Source organism: Octopus bimaculoides, chromosome 15 (assembly GCF_046866305.1).
Source record: "Octopus bimaculoides isolate indiv1 chromosome 15, ASM4686630v1, whole genome shotgun sequence".
Classification (NCBI taxonomy): domain Eukaryota; kingdom Metazoa; phylum Mollusca; class Cephalopoda; order Octopoda; family Octopodidae; genus Octopus; species Octopus bimaculoides.
Genome location: NC_142942.1, coordinates 11,457,316 through 11,481,593, shown reverse-complemented (window position 1 = coordinate 11,481,593; position 24,278 = coordinate 11,457,316). Strand labels below are relative to the sequence as shown.

Here is a 24,278-nt window from a genome sequence, read left to right as displayed (position 1 = left end):
ACGATGACACTGATGATGATGATGATACTTTATACACTGGTGTAGTGGAGGCGCAATGGCCCAGTGGTTAGGGCAGCGGACTCGCGGTCATAGGATCGGGGTTTCAATTCCCAGACCGGGCGTTGTGAGTGTTTATTGAGCGAAAGCACCTAAAGCTCCACGAGGCTCCGGCAGGGGATGGTGGCAAACCCTGCTGTACTCTTTCACCACAACTTTCTCTCACTCTTTCTTCCTGATTCTGTTGTGCCTGTATTTCAAAGGGCCAGCCTTGTCACACTGTGTCATGCTGAATATCCCCGAGAACTACGTTAAGGGTACACGTGTCTGTGGAGTGCTCAGCCACTTGCACGTTAATTTCATGAACAGGCTGTTCCGTTGATCGGATCAACTGGAACCCTTGACATTGTAGGCGACGGAGTGCCAACAATACAATACAATACACTGGTGTAATAATGCACAGCACTAACTATGAGAAATGAACTTCTAGAAAACTTTTATCTCATGTTTTATATGCACTGATGTTCTTTCTCTCTCTTTCATTTTTTTGTAGTACTATGACGACTAGTAAAAAAAGGAGTTCTGTCAGATTTGTTTCATTTTATTAATTTTTTTTATTTTATAATTACTGTATAAAATACATTAAAAAAGTTGGAGAAGTTCACAAATAGTGAACAAAATAGAAAACAAACTGGGATGCAACCCTTGAACTTTACTAGTGTAAAGTCAACACCTGCTGCCAAGCTAATATTGTAGAAATCACATGATCATGTGGGTGGGTACGTACACACACACACACACACACACACACACACATTTCTAGGAAGTCAATTTGATTATGATAATGATCAAGTATTTAAATAAATTTATATTGAATTTTGCTATTCAGATCCTACAGTGAGGCACATATGGGTGTGTTGTCATTGGGAAATAAAGTACTTAACATTTAAGCATGGGTTGTTAAAACTCTTCTAATGTTTTTATGGTGTTTTTTTTTTCTTTTGAACAACAGACATTTAGGATCTGTCAGTGTTTGTAATATATATATATGAAGAACATTGCTTTTAATTATGTAATGCATATGATTTAATATGATGATCATCATCATCATCATTGTTTAACGTCCGCTTTCCATGCTAGCATGGGTTGGACGATTTGACTGAGGACTGGTGAAACCGGATGGCAACACCAGGCTCCAGTCTGATTTGGCAGAGTTTCTACAGCTGGATGCCCTTCCTAACGCCAACCACTCAGAGAGTGTAGTGGGTGCTTTTACGTGTCACCCGCACGAAAACGGCCACGCTCGAAATGGTGTCTTTTATGTGCCACCCGCACAAGCCAGTCCAGGGGCACTGGCAACGATCTCGCTCGAAAATCCTACAGGAGCCAGTCAGGCGGTACTGGCAACGGCCACGCTCAAAATGGTGCATCTCATGTGCCACCCGCACAAGAACCAGTCCAGGGGCACTGGCAACGATCTTACTTGGCTTGCCGGGTCTTCTCACGCACAGCCCATTTCCAAAGGTCTCGGTCCGTAGTCATCGCCTCGGTGAGGCCCAATGTACGAAGGTCTTGCCTCACCACCTCAGCCCAGGTCTTCCTGGGCCTACCTCTTCCACGGGTTCCCTCAACTGTTAGGGTGTGGCACTTTTTCACGCAGCTATCCTCCTCCATTCTCACCACATGTCCATACCAGCGCAATCGTCTCTCTTGCACGCCACAACTGATGCTTCTAATGTTCAGCTTTTCTCTCAAGATACTTACACTCTGACGGGTATTCACATTGACATTACACATCCAACGGAGCATACTGGCTTCATTCCTTGCGAGCTTACGTATGTCCTCAGCAGTTACAGCCCATGTTTCACTGCCATGTAGCATGGTTGTTCGTACGCATGCGTCATACAGTCTGCCTTTTACTCTGAGTGAGAGTCCCTTTGTCGCCAGCAGGGGTAAGAGCTCTCTAAACTTTGCCCAGGCTATTCTTATTCTAGCAGCTACACTTTCAGCGCACCCACCCCCACTACTAACTTGGTCGCCCAGATAGCGGAAGCTATCGACTACCTCTAGTTTTTCACCCTGGAATGAGATAGAAGTTGTTTCCTGTTTGTTTGCAGTCTTTATTGCACCTGAACATCTGCCACAAACAAAAACTAACTTGCTAGTTAACCTGCCTTTGATGTTGCTGCACCTCTTATGTGTCCATAGCTTGCACCGGGTACATCTTATAGAGTTACTACCTACTCCTTTTCTACATACTGAGCAGGGCCATCTACCTGAAGGGGTTTGTGTTTTATCTACCTTCCTACTTATTAGGATTTTGGTTTTAGCTAGGTTGACTCTAAGGCCCTTCAATTCTAGACCTTGCTTCCACACCTGAAACTTCTCCTCTAGTTCTGATAGTGACTCCGCAATTAGGGCAAGGTCATCAGCATAGAGGAGCTCCCAGGGGCAACCTGTCTTGAACTCCTCTGTGATTGCCTGGAGGACTATGGTAAATAATAGGGGGCTGAGGACGGAACCTTGGTGGACCCCTACCTCTACCCGGAATTCATTGCTGTACTCATTTCCAACCCTCACCTTACTGGCAGCATCTCTGTACATGGCTCGCACAGCTCTCACTAACCATTCTTCTATCCCAAGTTTCCTCATTGACCACCAGATAAGGGATCGGGGGACCCTGTCAAAGGCTTTCTCCATGTCAACGAAAGCCAGGTACAGAGGTTTATCCTTAGCTAGGTATTTCTCCTGCAACTGTCTCACTAGAAATAAGGCATCAGTAGTGCTTTTACCTGGCACGAACCCAAACTGCATCTCATCTAAATTGATTCGCTCCCTAATTAGTTGGGCTATGACCCTCTCTGTAACTTTCATAACCTGATCTAACAGCTTGATGCCTCTGTAATTATTTGTATCTAAAGCGTCCCCTTTACCTTTGTAGCAGTTGACTATGATGCTGCTACACCAGTCATAGGGTATGACTCCTTCGTGTATCACCTGGTTCGTAATACGGGTGACTAGGCTATAGCCAACACTGCCAGATATTTTGAGCATCTCTGCAGTGATTCCTGATGGGCCGGGAGCTTTCCCGGTCTTCATACTCTTAATTGCTTTATCTACCCTGGTACTATCAACTCGGATAGCTGGTCCCTCTATTGGGTCGACATAAGGCAGGCTCTCTTTCTCCCATTCATTCTCTTTATTAAGCAATCTATCATAGTGGCATCTCCAGACCTCTTTCTTTGCATCCTCATTTAATGCAAGCGTACCATCATCCATGCGAACACATTTCTCTCCTACAACATCACTATTCTCTCTCCTACACTGTCTTGCAACACGAAATACCTCGAGTCTTTGGTCCTCACGGCGCAGAACATTGGCAAATCTTTCCTTATCTGCTTCCCCTCTGGCTAAATAAACCTGTCGCCTAGCCTCCCTTCTGGCACATTGGTACAATTCCCTGCTACCACCATTCTTCCAGTCCTTCCAAGCCTGTTTCTTTTGTCTAATAGCCCTGTCTACCTCCTTGTTCCACCACCACGTTACTCTGGGTTGGGAGGGGACCTTACACCACCCACAAATCTGGTCGGTGGCTTTCAACAGGTTGTCCCGCAGAAATCTCCAATTGTCTTCCACGTTGTATGATGCTATATCCCCTTCTATTTCGTTAAATGCTTCAAGTAACTTGTCTCTAAGTCTCTGTCCGTTTGCAGGGTCTTTAAGCTTCCACACCCTTCTTCTCCAAGCCTGTCTAATTCTGGGCACCCATTTTGCCTTGATCCCAAAGTCGCTAACTACTAATCTATGTTGTGGGGTACATTCTTCGCCAGGGTAGGTTTTGGCATTTATAAGCCGCCCTCTTTCCCTATTTCTGGCGAGGACGTAGTCGATTTGGCTAGAGTGTCTGCCGGAGCAGTAGGTGACTAGGTGACTGGCAGGTTTCCTGAAGTTGGTATTGCAGACCATAAGATTGGTTGCATCACAGAACTCCAGCAGTCTGGTTCCCTCCTCGTTGCGGGAACCGAAGCCATAGCCTCCATGTATGCCATGGAAGCCCCCAGCACGACGTCCGACATGACCGTTGAAGTCTCCAGCCACAAAGAGAAGGTCCCTGTCACTCGTCGACGAGGTAGTTTGCAAGAGGGTGTCATAGAATTGGTCTTTCAGACCATCTGGTAGCCCAGGTTGAGGTGCATAGGCTGAGATGACAGTAGCTAATCTATGATGAAGCACTAGTCTGATCTTAAGTACTCTGTCACTTACTCTAACGACCTCGATTACCTTATCCACCCATTTCTCCGCTAGAAGTATTCCTACGCCCCCGACCCCGTCAGTGTTCCCTGCCCAGAAAATCTTGTACCTGTGTTCTTTGCCTGTGAGGAACCTTGCAGAACCTCCTCTCCATCTTACTTCCTGGATGCAGCACATATCTACGCATCTCCGTTCAAGCATCTCAACAATTTCACCAGATCTACCTTTCAGCGTGCCGACGTTGAGAGTGCCAATCCTAACAGTATGGGTGTTGGGGGTGTGGGCCTGTAGCCTGGGAAGGGGAAAAGCAGTGTCGTGTACCTGAAAAGAAAACTTGCAATTGGAAGAATTCATAAGCAAAACAGTACCTACAACCTGCAAACATTTCTCAACCTTAATGCGCTACCCAAAGGTAGGGGAGAGGATGGCCAAGGCCACTAGATGGGTTCCGGGAGACAGCCGAGGTTGACAGGATGACAGAGGAATGAACTTCCGGTGGAGGGGGCGGGATGACAGAGGAATGAACTTCCGGTGGAGGGGGTGGGATGACAGAGAAATGAACTTCCGGTGGAGGGGGTGGGATGACAGAGGAATGAACTTCCGGTGGAGGGGGTGGGATGACAGAGGAATGAACTTCCGGTGGAGGGGGTGGGAGGGCGGGTTACTGCCAGCGAGTAGATAGGGCTCTTAATTGTAGATTTTAAATATTTGAGAGACAACAATGCATAAATCGTAATTTTTAAAAGAGCAATGAATTCTGGGTGATTAGAATATAACGTAGCATGAATTTAGGAAGCTTAGAAAATGAATAAGCATGAATTTAAGACAACAACTGAATTCAATTGAATTTCATGGAGAGAAACAAGATAAATAATAGGGGGCAAACTAAAGCGCGAAGGTATTATGAGATGTTTGAGGCCGTAAATAAATAAAAAAATCTCTATCTTATCTGCATCTTGGAGATTTCGTCGTAGTATGTCAGCGAGATAATTTAGAATGGGTTTCTCATTTATATATAGCCAGAACCTGAAGACCTTAAGGAAAAACTACGAAAGAGAGAGAGAGGATGGAGGGGTAGACAGAGGCATGGCGGGAGAAAAGATCATCATCATCATCATCATATATATATATAAAGAGAGAGAGAGAGAGAGGGGGGGGACCAGTCAAGCAGCACATCACGCTGTAATTCTTGGGCTGAGAAATCAACACTTAAAAGCCATAATTTTAAAATAATTTTAATAAAATAAGGTCATATTTTTATATAATTTGTGTGCACATGTCTGTGTGTGTGTATAAATGAATTCTGTAAACTCTTACTCTTTTACTTGTTTCAGTCATTTGACTGTGGCCATGCTGGAGCACTGCCTTTAGTCGAGCAAATCGACCCCAGGACTTATTTTTTGTAAGCCGAGTACTTATTCTATCGGTCTCTTTTGCCAAACCACTAAGTTACGGGGACGTAAACACATCAGCATCGGTTGTCAAGCGATGTTGGGGGGACAAACACAAACATATACATACACATACATATATATATACGACGGGCTTCTTTCAGTTTCCATCTACCAAATCCACTCACATGGCTTTGGTCGGCCCGAGGCTATAGTAGAAGACACTTGCCCAAGGTGCCACGTAGTGGGAATGAACCCGGAACCATGTGGTTGGTAAGCAAGCTACTTACCACACAGCCACTCCTGCAGCGTGTATATCTGTTTAATTTGTTTTCCGTGAATGCCTCATAATGTACTCTTAAAAGCTCCCGTCAGCTACCGCCTGTCACTCATTTTCCTGTATAATTTAATGGAATGGTTTCACAAATTATTATTATTATCATATAAATATGTGTGTGAGTATAATATACATACATATTGTTAAGAAGTTGCAAAGTGACTCAAGAGACATGAGTTTTGTGTACGACTCTTACCAAATTGCCAGTGCATGAAACTCTCAGCCTTTGAGTCACTCCGTAATTTCTGCCAAGTAGATTATATATATATATTAAACGATTGTAACAATATATTGACTGGATCGTCACAGCTGGAACACCACTTGGTGTTATTACGTACTATAGCAGGTTATTAAAACACATTTTTAGTTTATGTTCTGGTAGTAGCATACACACCCACATCCATACACCCACGCACACCCATATACACACACGTGCACACACACACGCATAAATATATTGATAGAAAGGACAACAAAAGAAAGAAAGAGACCATGATATTATGTAAATAGAGGAATTTATCTGTAAAAATATGTGACACTTATTTTTACAAATATATATATATATATATATATATATATATATATATATATATATAGATTATATAGTTTTAGGGAAAAGAACCAAGGTTCATGAACCTTGGTTCTTTTCCCTAAAACTATATATTTATGTATATTTTACTCTGTAAAGCTCAATTTAATTTTAATTTTAATTTTTTATAAATTGATTTTAATTGAGTTTTTACCTGTAATTTTGGATTTTGTCCCTAATTTTATAATATATATATATACATAGGTCCAGGCATGGCTGTGTGGTTAAAATGCTTGCTTCCCAACCACATAGTTCCGGGTTCAGCCCCACTGCATGGTACCTTGGCCTCAGCCCGACCACAGCTTTGTGAGTGGGTTTAGTAGAGGAAAACTGAAAGAAGCCTCTTCTATATATATATATATATATCAGGTTTATTTAGCCAGAGGGGAAGCAGATAAGGAAAGATTTGCCAATGTTCTGCGCCGTGAGGACCAAAGACTCGAGGTATTTCGGGTTGCAAGACAGTGTAGGAGAGAGAATAGTGATGTTGTAGGAGAGAAATGTGTTCGCATGGATGATGGTACGCTTGCATTAAATGAGGATGCAAAGAAAGAGGTCTGGAGATGCCACTACGATAGATTGCTTAATAAAGAGAATGAATGGGAGAAAGAGAGCCTGCCTTAAGTCGACCCAATAGAGGGACCAGCTATCCGAGTTGATAGTACCAGGGTAGATAAAGCAATTAAGAGTATGAAGACCGGGAAAGCCCCCGGCCCATCAGGAATCACTGCAGAGATGCTCAAAATATCTGGCAGTGTTGGCTATAGCCTAGTCACCCGTATTACGAACCAGGTGATACACGAAGGAGTCATACCCTATGACTGGTGTAGCAGCATCATAGTCAACTGCTACAAAGGTAAAGGGGACGCTTTAGATACAAATAATTACAGAGGCATCAAGCTGTTAGATCAGGTTATGAAAGTTACAGAGAGGGTCATAGCCCAACTAATTAGGGAGCGAATCAATTTAGATGAGATGCAGTTTGGGTTCGTGCCAGGTAAAAGCACTACTGATGCCTTATTTCTAGTGAGACAGTTGCAAGAGAAATACCTAGCCAAGGATAAACCTCTGTACCTGGCTTTCGTTGACATGGAGAAAGCCTTTGACAGGGTCCCCCGATCCCTTATCTGGTGGTCAATGAGGAAACTTGGGATAGAAGAATGGCTAGTGAGAGCTGTGCGAGCCATGTACAGAGATGCGGCCAGTAAGGTGAGGGTTGGAAATGAGTACAGCAATGAATTCCGGGTAGAGGTAGGGGTCCACCAAGGTTCCGTCCTCAGCCCCCTATTATTTACCATAGTCCTCCAGGCAATCACAGAGGAGTTCAAGACAGGTTGCCCCTGGGAGCTCCTCTATGCTGATGACCTTGCCCTAATTGCGGAGTCACTATCAGAACTAGAGGAGAAGTTTCAGGTGTGGAAGCAAGGTCTAGAATTGAAGGGCCTTAGAGTCAACCTAGCTAAAACCAAAATCCTAATAAGTAGGAAGGTAGATAAAACACAAACCCCTTCAGGTAGATGGCCCTGCTCAGTATGTAGAAAAGGAGTAGGTAGTAACTCTATAAGATGTACCCGGTGCAAGCTATGGACACATAAGAGGTGCAGCAACATCAAAGGCAGGTTAACTAGCAAGTTAGTTTTTGTTTGTGGCAGATGTTCAGGTGCAATAAAGACTGCAAACAAACAGGAAACAACTTCTATCTCATTCCAGGGTGAAAAACTAGAGGTAGTCGATAGCTTCCGCTATCTGGGCGACCAAGTTAGTAGTGGGGGTGGGTGCGCTGAAAGTGTAGCTGCTAGAATAAGAATAGCCTGGGCAAAGTTTAGAGAGCTCTTACCCCTGCTGGCGACAAAGGGACTCTCACTCAGAGTAAAAGGCAGACTGTATGACGCATGCGTACGAACAACCATGCTACATGGCAGTGAAACATGGGCTGTAACTGCTGAGGACATACGTAAGCTCGCAAGGAATGAAGCCAGTATGCTCCGTTGGATGTGTAATGTCAATGTGAATACCCGTCAGAGTGTAAGTATCTTGAGAGAAAAGCTGAACATTAGAAGCATCAGTTGTGGCGTGCAAGAGAGACGATTGCGCTGGTATGGACATGTGGTGAGAATGGAGGAGGATAGCTGCGTGAAAAAGTGCCACACCCTAACAGTTGAGGGAACCCGTGGAAGAGGTAGGCCCAGGAAGACCTGGGCTGAGGTGGTGAGGCAAGACCTTCGTACATTGGGCCTCACCGAGGCGATGACTACGGACCGAGACCTTTGGAAATGGGCTGTGCGTGAGAAGACCCGGCAAGCCAAGTAAGATCGTTGCCAGTGCCCCTGGACTGGTTCTTGTGCGGGTGGCACATGAGATGCACCATTTTGAGCGTGGCCGTTGCCAGTACCGCCTGACTGGCTCCTGTAGGATTTTCGAGCGAGATCGTTGCCAGTGCCCCTGGACTGGCTTGTGCGGGTGGCACATAAAAGACACCATTTCGAGCGTGGCCGTTTTCGTGCGGGTGACACGTAAAAGCACCCACTACACTCTCTGAGTGGTTGGCGTTAGGAAGGGCATCCAGCTGTAGAAACTCTGCCAAATCAGACTGGAGCCTGGTGTTGCCATCCGGTTTCACCAGTCCTCAGTCAAATCGTCCAACCCATGCTAGCATGGAAAGCGGACGTTAAACGATGATGATGATGATGATGATGATATATATATATATATATATACATATATCATTGTGTGTCTGTGTTTGTTCCCACCTCCACCATTGCTTGATAACGATGTTGGTGTGTTTACGCCCCTGTAACTTAGTGGTTCAGCAAATGAACTGATAGAATAAGTACTAGGCTTACAAAGAATAAGTCCTGGAGTCGATTTGCTTGACTAAAGGTGGTGCCTCAGCATGGCCACAGTCAAATGACTAAAACATGTAAAAGAATGAAAGCATATATATATACACACATATATATACATATATATATATATATATATATATATATATATATATATATATATATATATACACATAATAAACTACAAAGCAGCTTATGAACAGCGACTTGGGATATTCTGTTCTTTAGCTATTTCTGTATCAGCTTTATATTTTACTACTAAATAGTAAAATGACTATAATCAATACAATCTCTCTCATGGGCACACTCATGAAATATAATAGACGTGTATTGTATTCATCATAATTTTAATGTTCACTTTTCTATACTTGCCTGAGTTTATTGACACAATATTTTCCTATAGCCAAACATCTTCAAGCTGAATAATGGAAAAGGATAATTTTCATTTATGAAATTATTTGATGTCAAGGCAAGGAGATGCAAATGTACTCACATTCGGACATACATATATTTATGAAGGGGAAGGATGAAAAGGTCCTGGCTTTGGGTAAAAGATAATACAGGAGTTTTATCAGTTAATTAGGATTTTATTCAATGTATTCCCCTCTCAGATTCACACACCTATTGCAGCGGTCCTTCAGTTTTTCTAAACCCTGTAAAAGGAACAAAGAAGGTTGGGTCTCCAACCAAGTCTTTCATGATACCCTTAAAGGCAGGAACTTTTCAGTACACACTAATATATATATATACATACATACATATATAAACATACATACATATATATATACACACACATACATACAAAAGTGGGGTTAAGTTCCTGGCTTTAGGTAAAGGAAAACACTGGAATTATATCAGTTAATTAGGATTTTATTCAACATATTCCCCTCTCAGATTCACACACTTATTGCAGTGGTCCTTCAGTTTTTCCAAGCCCTCCAAGAGAATTAGGAAGTTTGGGACTCCGACCAAGCCTTTCATGATACCCTTAAAATCAGAAACTTTTCAGCAGCCCCTCATATATGTATATGCATAACTGAAAGGTTCCATTTTCCAGTACTCAGAATTACTTATTTCTGAACATCAGCTGGTAAACCAAGCCTCATTTTATTTATAATCTATTAAAGAATTCTTTACATTTAGGTACAGGCGTGGCTGTGTGGTAAGAAGCTTACTTCTCAACCACATGGTTCCGGGTTCAGTCCTACTGCATGGCACCTTGAGTAAGTGTTCTACTAGAGCCTCGAGTGTGGATTTGGTAGATTGCAGCCCTCCTGTGAAATCCAGCTTGTGCAGCTCCCGGCAAACAGTTTTTGTGGAAACTGGGTTCTCGAGGTGGTCATTAAGCTCTGCAGTAATTTGGGGAGCTGTACTTTTGTGATCCTTTCTAATAATTCATGTAAGAGTCCGACAATCCCTATCGGAAAGTTTTGGTTTTCTTCCAGAGTTTTGTTTCAATGAGGAGGTTTTTCCCTCTTTCTCAAAGGCTGTCATTACTTTCAAGACAGTTCTTCTTGTACTGAAAATAATTGGAGACCTTTAGCACAGTATGGGGACAGTGCACTACCGCATAGAGGTGTGTATGAGTGGATCAAGAAGTTTAAAAGAGGCTGGTGAAGCATGAAGCATGAAAATTCAGCAAGCTCGAGAGATGGTAATGGTGAACCACTTCACCATTACCATCTCTCAGATCCCTGCTTTTTGTTCTTTTTCGGTGCACATTGCTAGTGGAGCAGCCATACTTACACTGTAAAGTGAGAAAGAAAAATAGCACAATTGGGCTCAAACTTCAATCTCGTGACCTCAATAGTACCAACTATCAGGAACTTTTCAACACCCCTTCGTGTTACAGCATAATGTTATTTGAGGTAGATTTGGCTATCATTTCCATCAAGTCTAGCTAACAGCACTAAATGAATGAATTTCACATGTAGTCATCATCATCATCATTGTTTAACATCTGCCTTCCATGCTAGAATTCGTTATAATATATGCTAAGTAATATAATTCAGTTTTCTAATTTACTGTAACTTTCTTTTCTTCTTCCATTTCAGCCAAAAGATTTTGTGAGCCTAAGCATGAGAGACGGCCATGGAAAATATGGTAATTATCTGATGATTGAGATTTTTGTTATTACTTTAGAATGAGGGGCTAAGTACCTTTGTTTTTATCTAAGTGCAGGTGTGGTTCTGCAGTAAGGAGTTTGCTTCCAAACCACATGGTTCCAGCTTCATTCCCACTGCATGACACCTTGGGCAGGTGTCTTCTACTATAGCCTCAGGCTGACCAAAGCCTTGTGAGTGGATTTGGTAGACAGAAACAGAAAGAAGCCTGTCATGTGTGTGTGTGTGTCTTTGCCTCTGTGTTTGTCCCCCATCACCATCTGACAACCAGTGTAGGTGTATTTATGTCCCCATAACTTAGCAGTTCAGCAAACGAGAGATGATAGAATAAGTACCAGGCTTTAAAGAAAAATAAGTACCGAGATCATTTTGTTTGACTGAAATCCTTCAAGGAGATGCCCCAGCATGGCCACAATCTAATGACAAACAAATGAAAGATAAAAGATCTATGTCTATTTACTGTCACCAGAATCAACTTTGCTTTGCATTCTTCTAGATCTGATGAAATAAATACCTGCCATATACTGGGGTCAATTCTTATTTCTTTATTGCCCATAAGGGACTAAACATAGAGGAGACAAACAAAGATAGACAAAGGGATTAAGTCAATTACATCGACCCCAGTGCATAACTGGTATTTAATTTATTGACCCTGAAAGGATGAAAAGCAAAGTCGACCTCAGCAGAATTTGAACTCACAACGTAACGGCAGACGAAATACTGCTAAGCATTTCGTCCGGCGTGCTAACGTTTCTGCCAGCTTGCTGCTACTGGGGTCAATTCTGTCAACTGTATCCTTTCCTTCCACATTTGTGGCATTGAATTGATGAGAAATCATATCATTTTTGGTATTTGATTATGACCATTTACATTTAAAGTTCAACTCTCTTGCCAGGGTCAACTTTACCGTACACCTCTCTGGGGTTAATAAAATAAAGTGTCAATGTTAAAAATTATTATTATTTTTACTGTTTGTATTGTTGTTCCAAAGTCAATAAGTACCTGGATTAAAATGACCTGTAAAATGACTGTAAACAGATATAGATCTTTATCTTTTAGCTATTTCAGTCATTATCATAATTTAACCCATCCAACTTATGCTAGCATGGAGAAAAGGATGTTAAATGATGACGGTCATCTATCCATCTATCTATCTATCATATATATATATATATATATATATATATATATATATATATGTGTGTGTGGTGGGGGGAATAAGTTCAAAAGAGAACAAGTCAAACTTTTTGAGAGGTCCAAAAAGAGAGAAAGAATGATTTCTAATAAAGATTTAATCCTTTTTTGTATTAACTCTTTCATTACTGTATTTATTTTGAGATGCTACGTGTTTCTCTCAATTATTTTAGATGTAACAAAGAAGTTAGTAAAATAACTTAATTATCATTAAGCTAGTGTTAGGAACATAAATTGTGACTAAGGTTTGGTGGAGAATTTTAATTCAAAACTTATGAAAACAAGACATTTGTACTACAGAGCCAGAGCCGGTTTCAGCCGGGTTGGTAACAAAAGGATTAAATCTAATTTTGATTCGACATTTTTTTTCTCCTCCATTTTTCTATAATTGTTTATGGTATTCTTATACCTATAACGATATTTTTACACACACATACATATATGCATTTATATACACACACACACACACTCACACAAACGGGTGCTGAAAAGTTCCTGGCTTTAGGTAAAAGAAAATACAGACAGATCAGTTATGTTCCCTCTTAGATTTACACACTTATTGCATCGGTCCCTCAATTTTTCTAAGCTCTGTAAAAGAACTCGGAAGGTTGGACCTTCAACCAGGCCTTTTGTGATACCCTCAAAGCCAGCAAGTTTTCAGCACTCCCTTGTATGTGTGTATGTATAAAATCAATATCTTGAATAAAAGTGCATGTCAATATTTTCAGTAAAAGTGGAAATCTCTGTGTGTGTGTGTGTGTGTAAAGCTCAATATCTTGTATAAAACTACAAATATATCAATATCTCAGGTAAAAGTATGTGTGTTTGTGTGTGTGTGGATGTGTGTAGTGTACACATACCACACACAGAATAAACAGTCTTTTTCTTTTTTTCCTTTCCATATGTTAATTGAAAAGGAGTGTTGTACAGCTCTCAGTACTATGTTCACAGAAGTTATCACAACTACATATATAGTGCAGGAGTGGCTGTGTGGTAATTAGCTTGTTTACCAACCACATGGTCTCGGGTTCAGTCCCACTGCGTGGCACCTTGGGCAAGTGTCTTCTACTATAGCCTCGGGCCGACCAATGCCTTGTGAGTGGGTTTGGTAGACGGAAACTGAAAGAAGCCCACTTGACAACTGATGCTGGTGTGTTTAGGTCCCTGTAACTTAGTGGTTCAGCAAAAGAGACCAATAGAATAAGTACTAGGCTTACAAAGAATGTCCTGGGGTCGATTTGCTCAACTAAAGATGTTGCTCCAGCATGGCCACAGTCAAATTACTGAGACAAGTAAAAGAGTATGTATACACACACACACACACACACAAATTCATCTTAGTCATTATATTATAATTTCCCAAGATGTTAGTTCACTTTAGTTTGCTGAATTTTGACACAGTGTGAATGTCTTGCATTTCACTCACACGTTTTTGTTCAAATTCCTTTGTTGTTTTCCAAGCTTATTCTCTAAATTTAAATCTATTGAAATATGGTACGATATGGCTGGTATGTGTGTACATTGATGGTCTTCGTTTGTCATGTTGATTTTTTATATCATCATCATCATTTAACATCCATTATATATGAAATGTAACAAACACAAACAAAATGAAGAGACAGCACACAAGGGATAAGTTTTAACACATATTGTATCAGTTTAACACTTAAAAGAATGAAGAAAAAGAGTCTTAACATTTCGGACGTTTGTCCTTCATCAATGGTAAAACATAAGAGAAGTGGGAAAATACAGCTGAGAGGTTAGAAGACAGCTGGGAATGCATTTACCTGGAGCAGAGAGTTAAGAAAAATGTGTATGTGTGTTCATGTATATATATATATGTGTGTGTGTGTGTATGTAGAGACAGAGAGAAAGTAAGTGGGGAGAAAGTAAGGTGAAATGATGTGCCAAATGCATAAATGCTAAAATATAAGCAGACATCTTTTAACCTTTTAGCATTTAAAATGGTCAAATCTGATTTATGTTCAAAGTAGCCAGATTTGGCCATTCACACCTATCCTACAATGTCATTTAAAAAATAAACAATCACATAATTGAAACCTCAAAGCTATGAGATAATGCATGATTAATTCTAAACGATGTGAATAAATGAGCTTAATATTTGACAAAGTAATCTGAATGCTGAAGGGTTAAAGTAATAAGATATTTTTTAAAAAAATGGAAAGGAAACAATGCAATATTTTTTTATAACAATTAAACAAAAATTATTAAAGTATTAATTAGTAATTTTCCCTCAAAATATTTCAAAATTAATGCAAATTAAGTAAAAAAAAGAAACATTTGGCATACTAAAAATTAGTGTGAGTTTGGCCAGATGAGAGATGTTTTTGATCCCAATTTTCTCATGATTTTGTTGTAAGAATTGCAATTTTGTCCTGGTGAAAGCAGAAGTTTGGTAACACCTCAAGTGGGCATGGCTGTATAATTAAGAACCTCACCCCACCTCCTGCTCTTCTTCCTCCTCATCATCATCATTTAAAGTCTATTTCCCATGCTGACATGGGTCAGACAGTTTGACTGGAGCTGGCCAGGTACCAATTGTTTGTTTTGGCATGGTTTCTATGGCTGGATACCCTTCCTAAAGTGCTAGGTGCTTTTTACATGACACCGGCACAAGTACTTTAACATGACACTGGCACAAGTACTTTAACATGACACTGGCACAAGTGCTTCAATGTGACACCGGCACAAGTACTTTAATGTGACACCAGCCCAAGTGCTTCAATGTGACACTGGCAGAAGTACTTTAACATGGTGCCAGCACAACTGCTTGTTATGTGGCACTAGCACATGTACATTATATGTGCATTTTATGTGACACCTGCACGAGTGCATTCATTATATATGACACCAGCATGTGTGCATTTTATGCAATGCCAACGTTAGTGCATTTTACATCACACCAACAAATGCATTTTACATGACGCCAGCATGAGTTCATTTTATGTGACGCTGGCACCAGCACAAGCGCTTTTTACATTATGCTGACAAAGACCATAGTGGACTTGCCTGGATGCATGGTTAACCGCAGTTTTACTTAACTTGACATATAGTTTCTATTTCAGTCCCACTGGAACAAGTACTTTCCACCATAATTCAAGTTAATCCAAAACATGAGTAACATTGGATAGAGAGAAACTGTGCAGAAGCCTACACTTGCTTTTGGATAGTGTACTTAATCCATTAATCCATCACCAGGTTTAAAGATAATGACATCTGGCCATTGGATACCTTTATCAAAACCCTTTATGTTGTATTTGGACCAGAAATTCGGTATTAATATCTTTTGAGAAACACTTCCTATTACAGTACCTTATGATTCATGGTTTTGTTGCCCTTCTCTCTTTCTCTCTCTCTCTCTCTCTCTCTCTCTCTCTCTCTCTCTCTCTCTCTCTCTCTCTCTCTCTCTCTCTCTCTCTCTCTCTCTCCCCTAGTCTTGTTGCCTTTCTTGTCTGACTATAACATTAATTATAAAAAAAAAGAAGGAAAGAAAGGCTTTGTATAGATTAGAACTAACAGTAATTGATACAAACATATGCCACAACAAAATGGAAACAAGAAGATAATAGGAATGAGTAAGAAAAGTAAAAACTACATTGTTACATCTCGTATATACTCTGCTATGAGTCACACAGGTAGATAAATCACTCTGTTGTTTTACATACAAGTCTTAGCTTAGTACTTGACCTTGATATATGTCACAGGATGTGTTTGTCGATATTGCTATGTGATTATGCATGTATAATTATATATATCCATATATATACACATGCATATATATATATATATATATATATATATATATATATATATATATACACACATATATATATAATTTTTGAAGAAAAGCAACAAAAATGCATTAGGTTATAGCAGTACGTACGTTTTGATTAAATCTATATTATTATTATTATTATATATATATATATATATATATATACATACAAAAGTATGTGTAATATATAAAATAGGTGCAGGCACGGCTGTGCTGTAAAATGTTTGCTTCCCAACCACATGGTTCCGGGTTTTGTTTCACTGTGTCGCACCTTGAGTAAATGTCTTCTACTTTAGCTTCGGGCCAACCAAAGCCTAGTGAGTGAATTTGGTAGGCAGAAACTGAAAGAAGCTCATTGTGTGTGTGTGTATGTATATATATATATATATATATATATATATATATATATATGTTTATTTTTATGTTCAGTTATATAATAAAAACAATAGTGACTTCAAAGTTACAACCATCTAAGCCATCATTGAACTGCAATGCTTTAGAGTTAGTCTGGTCTTTATGTAGTTTCTGTTGAGTTAAAATCTTCTTCAGGTATATGGGTTTGAGTGGGGGTGGCCATTAGGTTTTTATATTGGTTGTTATGGAAAAAGAAACACTCTTACAGTTTTACACTTTGATACTAAACAAGTACTCGAGAAATTATCTAAAAGTTTCCCTATCTCCAACTAAAATCCCCACATAAGATTTTGTAATATAACTACACAAACCTACATATACACATATAAAATGTATAATTGTATGCAAGCAAACTGAAAGAACTCTTTCCTTTTCCTTTTTCATTCAATTATATTATGTTTTTGTTCCCATTTCATGTATGAATATATACATACCTATATCTGCCCCACTTTAGCATATATCTAGAACTGAACTGGAAGAAATTTTATAAGCAAACACCAAACAAACTCTACTTACATATAATAGGAAGCTTAAAATCCCTCTATATTAATCATATTGCTTATAGAACAATGAACACCTAAAGAGAGATATATAAATGTACATTCTTTATTCAAATACTTTTGTGAACATCAGAGCACAAGAGAAGCCATTTTCTATACTAATAAATCCATGACATGCCTGACTAATAACCCCAAGCTTACAAATTAAAACAATAAATACCCCAAATAATAACAACAAGTAAAGAAATGACTAACTTAAACTTACCACCTAACTACATTCTTTTGTTAACACATCCAATTACTAAGGGCTTAAGTATTGGATTTTGTATCTTTGATCTTTACACTATGAAAGCAAAAGGACTAAATCCAAGTTTACCAAAAGCAACAAAAATACTCTCACACCTTGTGCCTACCCAGCAAGAGAGAAACACCTATGGGTTTGTTTGCAAAGTTCTACATGTGTGATTAAATTCTAAGCAATAACATAACCCCAAATTTAATCAATGAAAACTTTTCCAAAACACCTTTCCATAACAACCAACATAAAAACCTAATTGGAATTTGCAGAAAAACAAAAGACGAAGACAGGTGTATTGATTTAATGCTCGGGAAGGTGAGAAAGTCCTTTACATTTTGAGCCTACGCTCTTCAACAGAAAGGAACATGAGAAAATAAACAGAGAGAATATGTAGGTACAGGCGTGGCTGTGTGGTAAGAAGTTTGTGTATGTATATATGTATGTATATGTATATATGTATGTATGTATATATGTATATATACATATATGTATATGCATATATACATACATATATATATATATACGTATATGTATATGTATATAGACATATATATACATGTATATATACATATATATAATCAATAATATCTAAAGGTAATAGAAATATTAGAAATTTCTACCACCAGTGGTCTAGTGTGTAAAAGTTTAGTCCATAGACTACATATTTTTCTTCATATAAATACAGTGTACATTTAAACACATAAGAGGTATCCATCATAGGATTCCCTCATACTAGAAAGAACATATATACACAAGGCAATCAAATATATGCCTCATGCTTATACAATCTAATTTTTCAAATCTACCGCGCAGTAGATAAATGCCAGCGTTTAAAATACACTTATAAAATTTTCATCAAAATATTGACAACTAAGCATTATATTCTCCACCCCCACCCCCTGCTGTAATATATTTAAATAAAACTACATGTAAAGATATCTATTAGTAGCTCTTAACAAATTAAACCCATGTTAATGAATTCTTAATTCCCTATATTTAATAATTCTATTTCATTTAATCACATTCACCAATTCATTTTATCAAAATTTCATTGTAAGCAATTACACAAGTAACTCACTTTAATTACCCTCCCATATTACATACTGTCTCCTTTGTATTTCAATTATAGCAAATACATTTTCTGGTGTAAAATGCAGAACGTGTTTGGAAGCTCATGAAGAAGGAACAAATAACAATATTCACACATTACTAACAATATTGTTGGCACTCCGTCGCTTACGACGTCGAGGGTTCCAGTTGATCCGATCAACGGAACAGCCTGCTCGTGAAATTAACGTGCAAGTGGCTGAGCACTCCACAGACACGTATACCCTTAACGTAGTTCTCGGGGATATTCAGCATGACACAGTGTGACAAGGCTGGCCCTTTGAATTACAGGCACATCAGAAACAGGAAGTAAGAGTGAGAGAAAGTTGTGGTGAAAGAGTACAGCAGGGTTCGCCACCATCCCCTGCCGGAGCCTCATGGAGCTTTACGTGTGTTTGCTCAATAAACACTCACAACGCCTGGTCTGGGAATCGAAACCGCGATCCTATGACCACGAGTCCGCTGCCCTAACCACTGGGCCATTGCGCCTCCACACTAACAATATACACACAATACAATGCACTGATCTGCTCTTTATTCACATGGTCCCAGGATTCTGTATACTAATAATATTTAATTGGTTTTACGTTTTGTCAATAAGGGTGGGCGGGTCAGAAAGTTTGTTTCCCTTCAATGAATTATGAGGATTTGGAAATTATCATTATATAGGTACAGGCGTGGCTGTGTGGTAAGAAGTTTGCTTCCCAACCACATGGCTCTGTGATCAATCTCACGGCATGGCTTCTTGGGCAAGTGTCTTCTACTATAGCCTTGAGACAACCAAAAGCTTGTGAGTGGATTTGGCAAATGATGGAAATTGAAAGAAGCCTGTCATGCATGCATGTGTGTGTGTATGTGTCTTTGTGTTTGTCTCCCACCACCAGTTGACAACCTGTGTTGGTATGTTTACATACCTGTAACTTAGCAGTTCAGAAAAAGATATCAATTGGAGTAGTACAGCTGTAGAAAATCCACCTCAACAAATTCCATCTGATCCATGCAAACATGATGATGATCTTTGTAGATGTAAATTTCTTACATGTTCGTTATAAGTCATTTTAGTTTATATTACTATTTTGATGTTTACAGGCTAATGTAGTCAAAGAAATAATTTAATAGAATTGCTAATGAAACAAAATAAGATTAAGAGGAAATCAGCTTAAATTTTCTACTGCTTGTTGTTTTTATGCTTATTGTATAAAAGTTATATATAGGCGTGGGAGTGGCTGTGTGGTAAGTAGCTTGCTTACCAACCACATGGTTCAGGGTTCAGTCCCACTGCATGGCACCTTGGGCAAGTGTCTTCAACTATAGCCTCGGGCTGACCAAAGCCTTGTGAGTGGATTTAGTAGACGGAAACTGAAAGAAGCCCATCGTATATATATATATATATATATATATATATATGTATATGTATGTTTGTGTGTCTGTGTTTGTCCCCCCAACATCGCTTGACAACCGATGCTGGTGTGTTTACGTCCCCGTAACTTAGCGGTTCGGCAAAAGAGACCAATAGAATAAGTACTAGGCTTCCAAAGAATAAGTCCTGGGATCGATTTGCTCGACTAAAGGCGGTGCTCCAGCATGGCCACAGTCAAATGACTGAAACAAGTAAAAGAGTAAAGAGTATATGCACACACATTTATGTGTGTGTAAGGGAAATTAATTTGTTGTTGACAACTTATAGTTCCTAAACTAACGATCAATTATTTTCATCCACTTGTATAAAGAGTAAATTGTATTTACAACAAACATTGACTAAATATTTGATAATTGCAATTGTATGTCCACAGAGGGACATGAGCCTGCCACCCTCAGTTTAATGGTCTGATACTCTATCTACAGTGGAGGCACAATGGCCCAGTGGTTAGGGCAGCGGACTCGCGGTCATAGGATCGCGGTTTCGATTCCCAGACCAGGCGTTGTGAGTGTTTATTGAGCGAAAATACCTAAAGCTCCACAAGGCTCCGGCAGGGGATGGTGGCGAACCCTGCTGTACTCTTTCACCACAACTTTCTCTCACTCTTACTTCCTGTTTCTGTTGTGCCTGTAATTCAAAGGGTCAGCCTTGTCACGCTATGTGTCATGCTGAATATCCCCCAGAACTACTTTAAGGGTACACGTGTCTGTGGAGTGCTCAGCCACTTGCACGTTAATTTCACGAGCAGGCTGTTCCGTTGATCGGATCAACTGGAATCCTCGACGTCGTAAGCGACGGAGTGCCAACAACAACAACTCTATCTACAAACTGGTCTCCAACTAGATGGCGACATCGCATATCTTGAGTTCTGGATCTGTGGATTGCATCTCACTGGTAAGCTGACTGACTTACCTCCATAACTGTAGGTCTTGAACAGAACTGGCCTGGAGTTACATGTATAATTACAACAGCTAATAAATTTAACTAATGAACTGTTTTATATGTACTTTGAAAGTAAAAACAATAACAACTGTGAAATGAAATTAGAATTATTCCAGTCGTTCTTATATAAATATAAACAAAAGTGTTTATTGTTATTAGCAAAGGTTATGTTAAGACAGTAGCTAGACATCCAATATATAATATTATACTCTATTATTATATATCATGCACATAGTCAGCTGTTATACTATTTCTGCCAGCTGACCTTTTTAATAATTTCATAAAACTATTTACATGAGCCAGTAGGGTAGCTTCTATGTGAAAACTGAGCCTGCTGGAAATAACAGCTAAATTGACTTCATAATATTTCTTCCTTCCTTTCAGAAATAGTATATCTAAGACTACATTAGCCAGTATATGTGTCCTATGTCTGAAAACAAAAAGATGGGAGGTCTCAGCTCAAATCCCTTGGGTTTAATAACAATGACAACAATTGTAGCCAGCAAGGGAGCGTCTACAAAGTCTCATGACCTGCTGAAAATAGCAACCAAATCTCCTTCTTACTTAAGCCCTTCACTCTCTATGGAACATAGTTCATTAGCAACCTTTCTCCACTCTTATGTTGTCCTCTCTCCAGGTCTTCATCATCATCATTTAGCATCCGCTTTCCATGCTGGCATGGGTTAGATAGTTTGACTGGAACTGGTAACCCAGAGAGCTGCACCATGTTCCAATCTGATTTGGCATGGTTTCTACAGCTGGATGCCCTTCCTAACACCAACCACTCCAAGAGTGGGTACTTTAACATGGCACTTATATGACACGAGTGCCATTTACACAACATCAGCAGGGTGATATTTGTTAGTTTTGAATTGTCATCAATATTTCTATAATTTTGCTTGTTTTCTAGGTAGGAATGTGTTGGCCCTATGCAAACCCATTTTCACCTCATGGATGAGGTGCTTCACATTAGTCTGGCCTCTATCATTTGACCTGTCCAGTATGGGAGACCCTATCAAGAACTTGTGCTCTGCTAGTATAGCACTCTGGGTCATTGACACACACAAAAGCCACCACACTGCAACAAGGACTGGACCATGTGATCTACCACACCCTACCTTCTTTAGCAAAAAAAAAACGATAGGGGCACATTAAATAATGTAGTGATATACAAAAAGACTAGCTAGCCATGGCTGGAATAGGGCTGCTGAATCAGCGCTGACTTGGAGCTTAACAACAATGACTACAGTAAAATTGTGTTGCCCCTGGACTGGTTCTTGTGCGGGTGGCACATAAAATACACTATTTTGAGCGTGACCGTTGCCAGTACCGCCTGACTGGCCTTCGTAGGATTTTCGAGCGAGATCGTTGCCAGTGCCCCTGGACTGGCTCCTGTGCGGGTGGCAAATAAAAGACACCATTTTGAGCATGGCCGTTGCCAGTACCGCCTGACTGGCCTTCGTGCGGGTGACACGTAAAAGCTCCCACTACACTCTCTGAGTGGTTGGCGTTAGGAAGGGCATCCAGCTGTAGAAACTCTGCCAAATTAGATTGGAGCCTGGTGTTGCCATCCGGTTTCACCAGTCCTCAGTCAAATCGTTCAACCCATGCTAGCATGGAAAGCAGACGTTAAACGATGATGATGATGATATTCACAATTCTGAGATGAAGCATACTCTCTGATGGTCTACTATCATATTACATTCTCAGTTTAATGGGACAAAACAAAAAGCCACAGTGTTAGTCTATTAGTTATATATTTCTTTGTTTAAATTAGTTAATGTTCTACTTTTGTTTACTGAACTAATAAGTATCTTTTGTCTTTTGCTTGTTTCTTTCATTGGACTGCGGCCATGCTGAAGCACTGCCTCAAAGAGCTTAGTCAAACAAATTGACTCCAGTACTTATCGTATTTAGAATTCTGGTACTGATGCTTATTCTGTCAATTTCTTCTGCTGAAGCACTAATTTATGGGGATGCAAACAAACCAACATTGGCTGTCAAGTACACACACACACACACACACACACACACACACACACACACACACACTAGGCTTCTACACAGTTTCTCTCTACCTAATTCAGTCAAAAAGCATTGGTCAGACTGTAGCTCAAGTGCCTTGCAGTGGGTCTGAACTCAGACCTACATAGTTGCAAAGCAAGCTTCCTAACCACACTGCCATTCTTATGCCAAGGATAAAATGAATTGATGTCTAAAACTAAATACCTTCTTTTCATCGACACAAGAAAGATATTGTTTCCATGGAGTAGAACAGGGAAGAAAACCAAACAATTTACATAATGGTCATTGTAACATCTGGAGACTAATTATATTGTGTATTCTTCTTCTGCTTCTTTGGCTGCCCATCATAGGTCAATGTTAATTATTTTGTTCGGTAATCACTTCTGGCAGGGTCACATGTGGGCTACAAGGCCTTCTCTTGATCTGCAGCAGCAGTGACACACCTGTTGCAGGTGAAGCTACTTGGCACAACTGAGAAGTGTCGCCTTTCTTGTACTCTTTCATTTCCTCAGTGGCTGGAATTATGAGCTTCACAATTGATGCCACTCATCATGCCACGGGGCCTTCTCCTTTCAGGTGTCTGGGGAGATGCCAGAGGTCTTCATATGTCTCTCTAGTAAAAGTAAAAGTGAGGGAGGATCTCATCTGTTTTTCTTTTATAATATTTAGGATTGCAGTGCACAATGGGTCTGATATTAAGTACTAGATTAGCAACCACATGGTCACGAGTTCAAAATTTATTATCATCATTGTGTTGTAGTCCTAAGCATGGTACCTTTCTCTGATTTAACAATAATAAAGAACTAATGATTATAATAATAATAATAATTCTTTCTAATTTTTGTGGAGAGAGAGACCCTAGTATTTGACTGGCACTTTAACTCTTTAGCACTCATATTATTCTGTCAAATATAATGCTTATTTATTCACATTGTTTCGAATGAAACCTGTATTATCTTGTGGCTTTGAGAATAACATTGTAGGGTAGGTGTGAGAGGCTGGATATAACCACTTTGAACATAAAACAAGTAGAATATTAGGGCTGGATATG

The 24,278-nt window shown here is 39.7% G+C and overlaps 1 protein-coding gene across 1 annotated transcript in view; it reads left to right on the top strand.

Moving 5' to 3' along the window:
• The window catches only part of LOC106874662 (store-operated calcium entry regulator STIMATE), an 86,206-nt gene that overhangs the window by 38,836 nt on the left and 23,092 nt on the right, over positions 1 to 24,278 (top strand). The window contains exon 2 of the mRNA XM_014922459.3: positions 11,463 to 11,511. Coding sequence (XP_014777945.1) covers positions 11,463 to 11,511 — 49 coding nt within the window. The remainder of the gene's footprint in view (positions 1 to 11,462; positions 11,512 to 24,278) is intronic.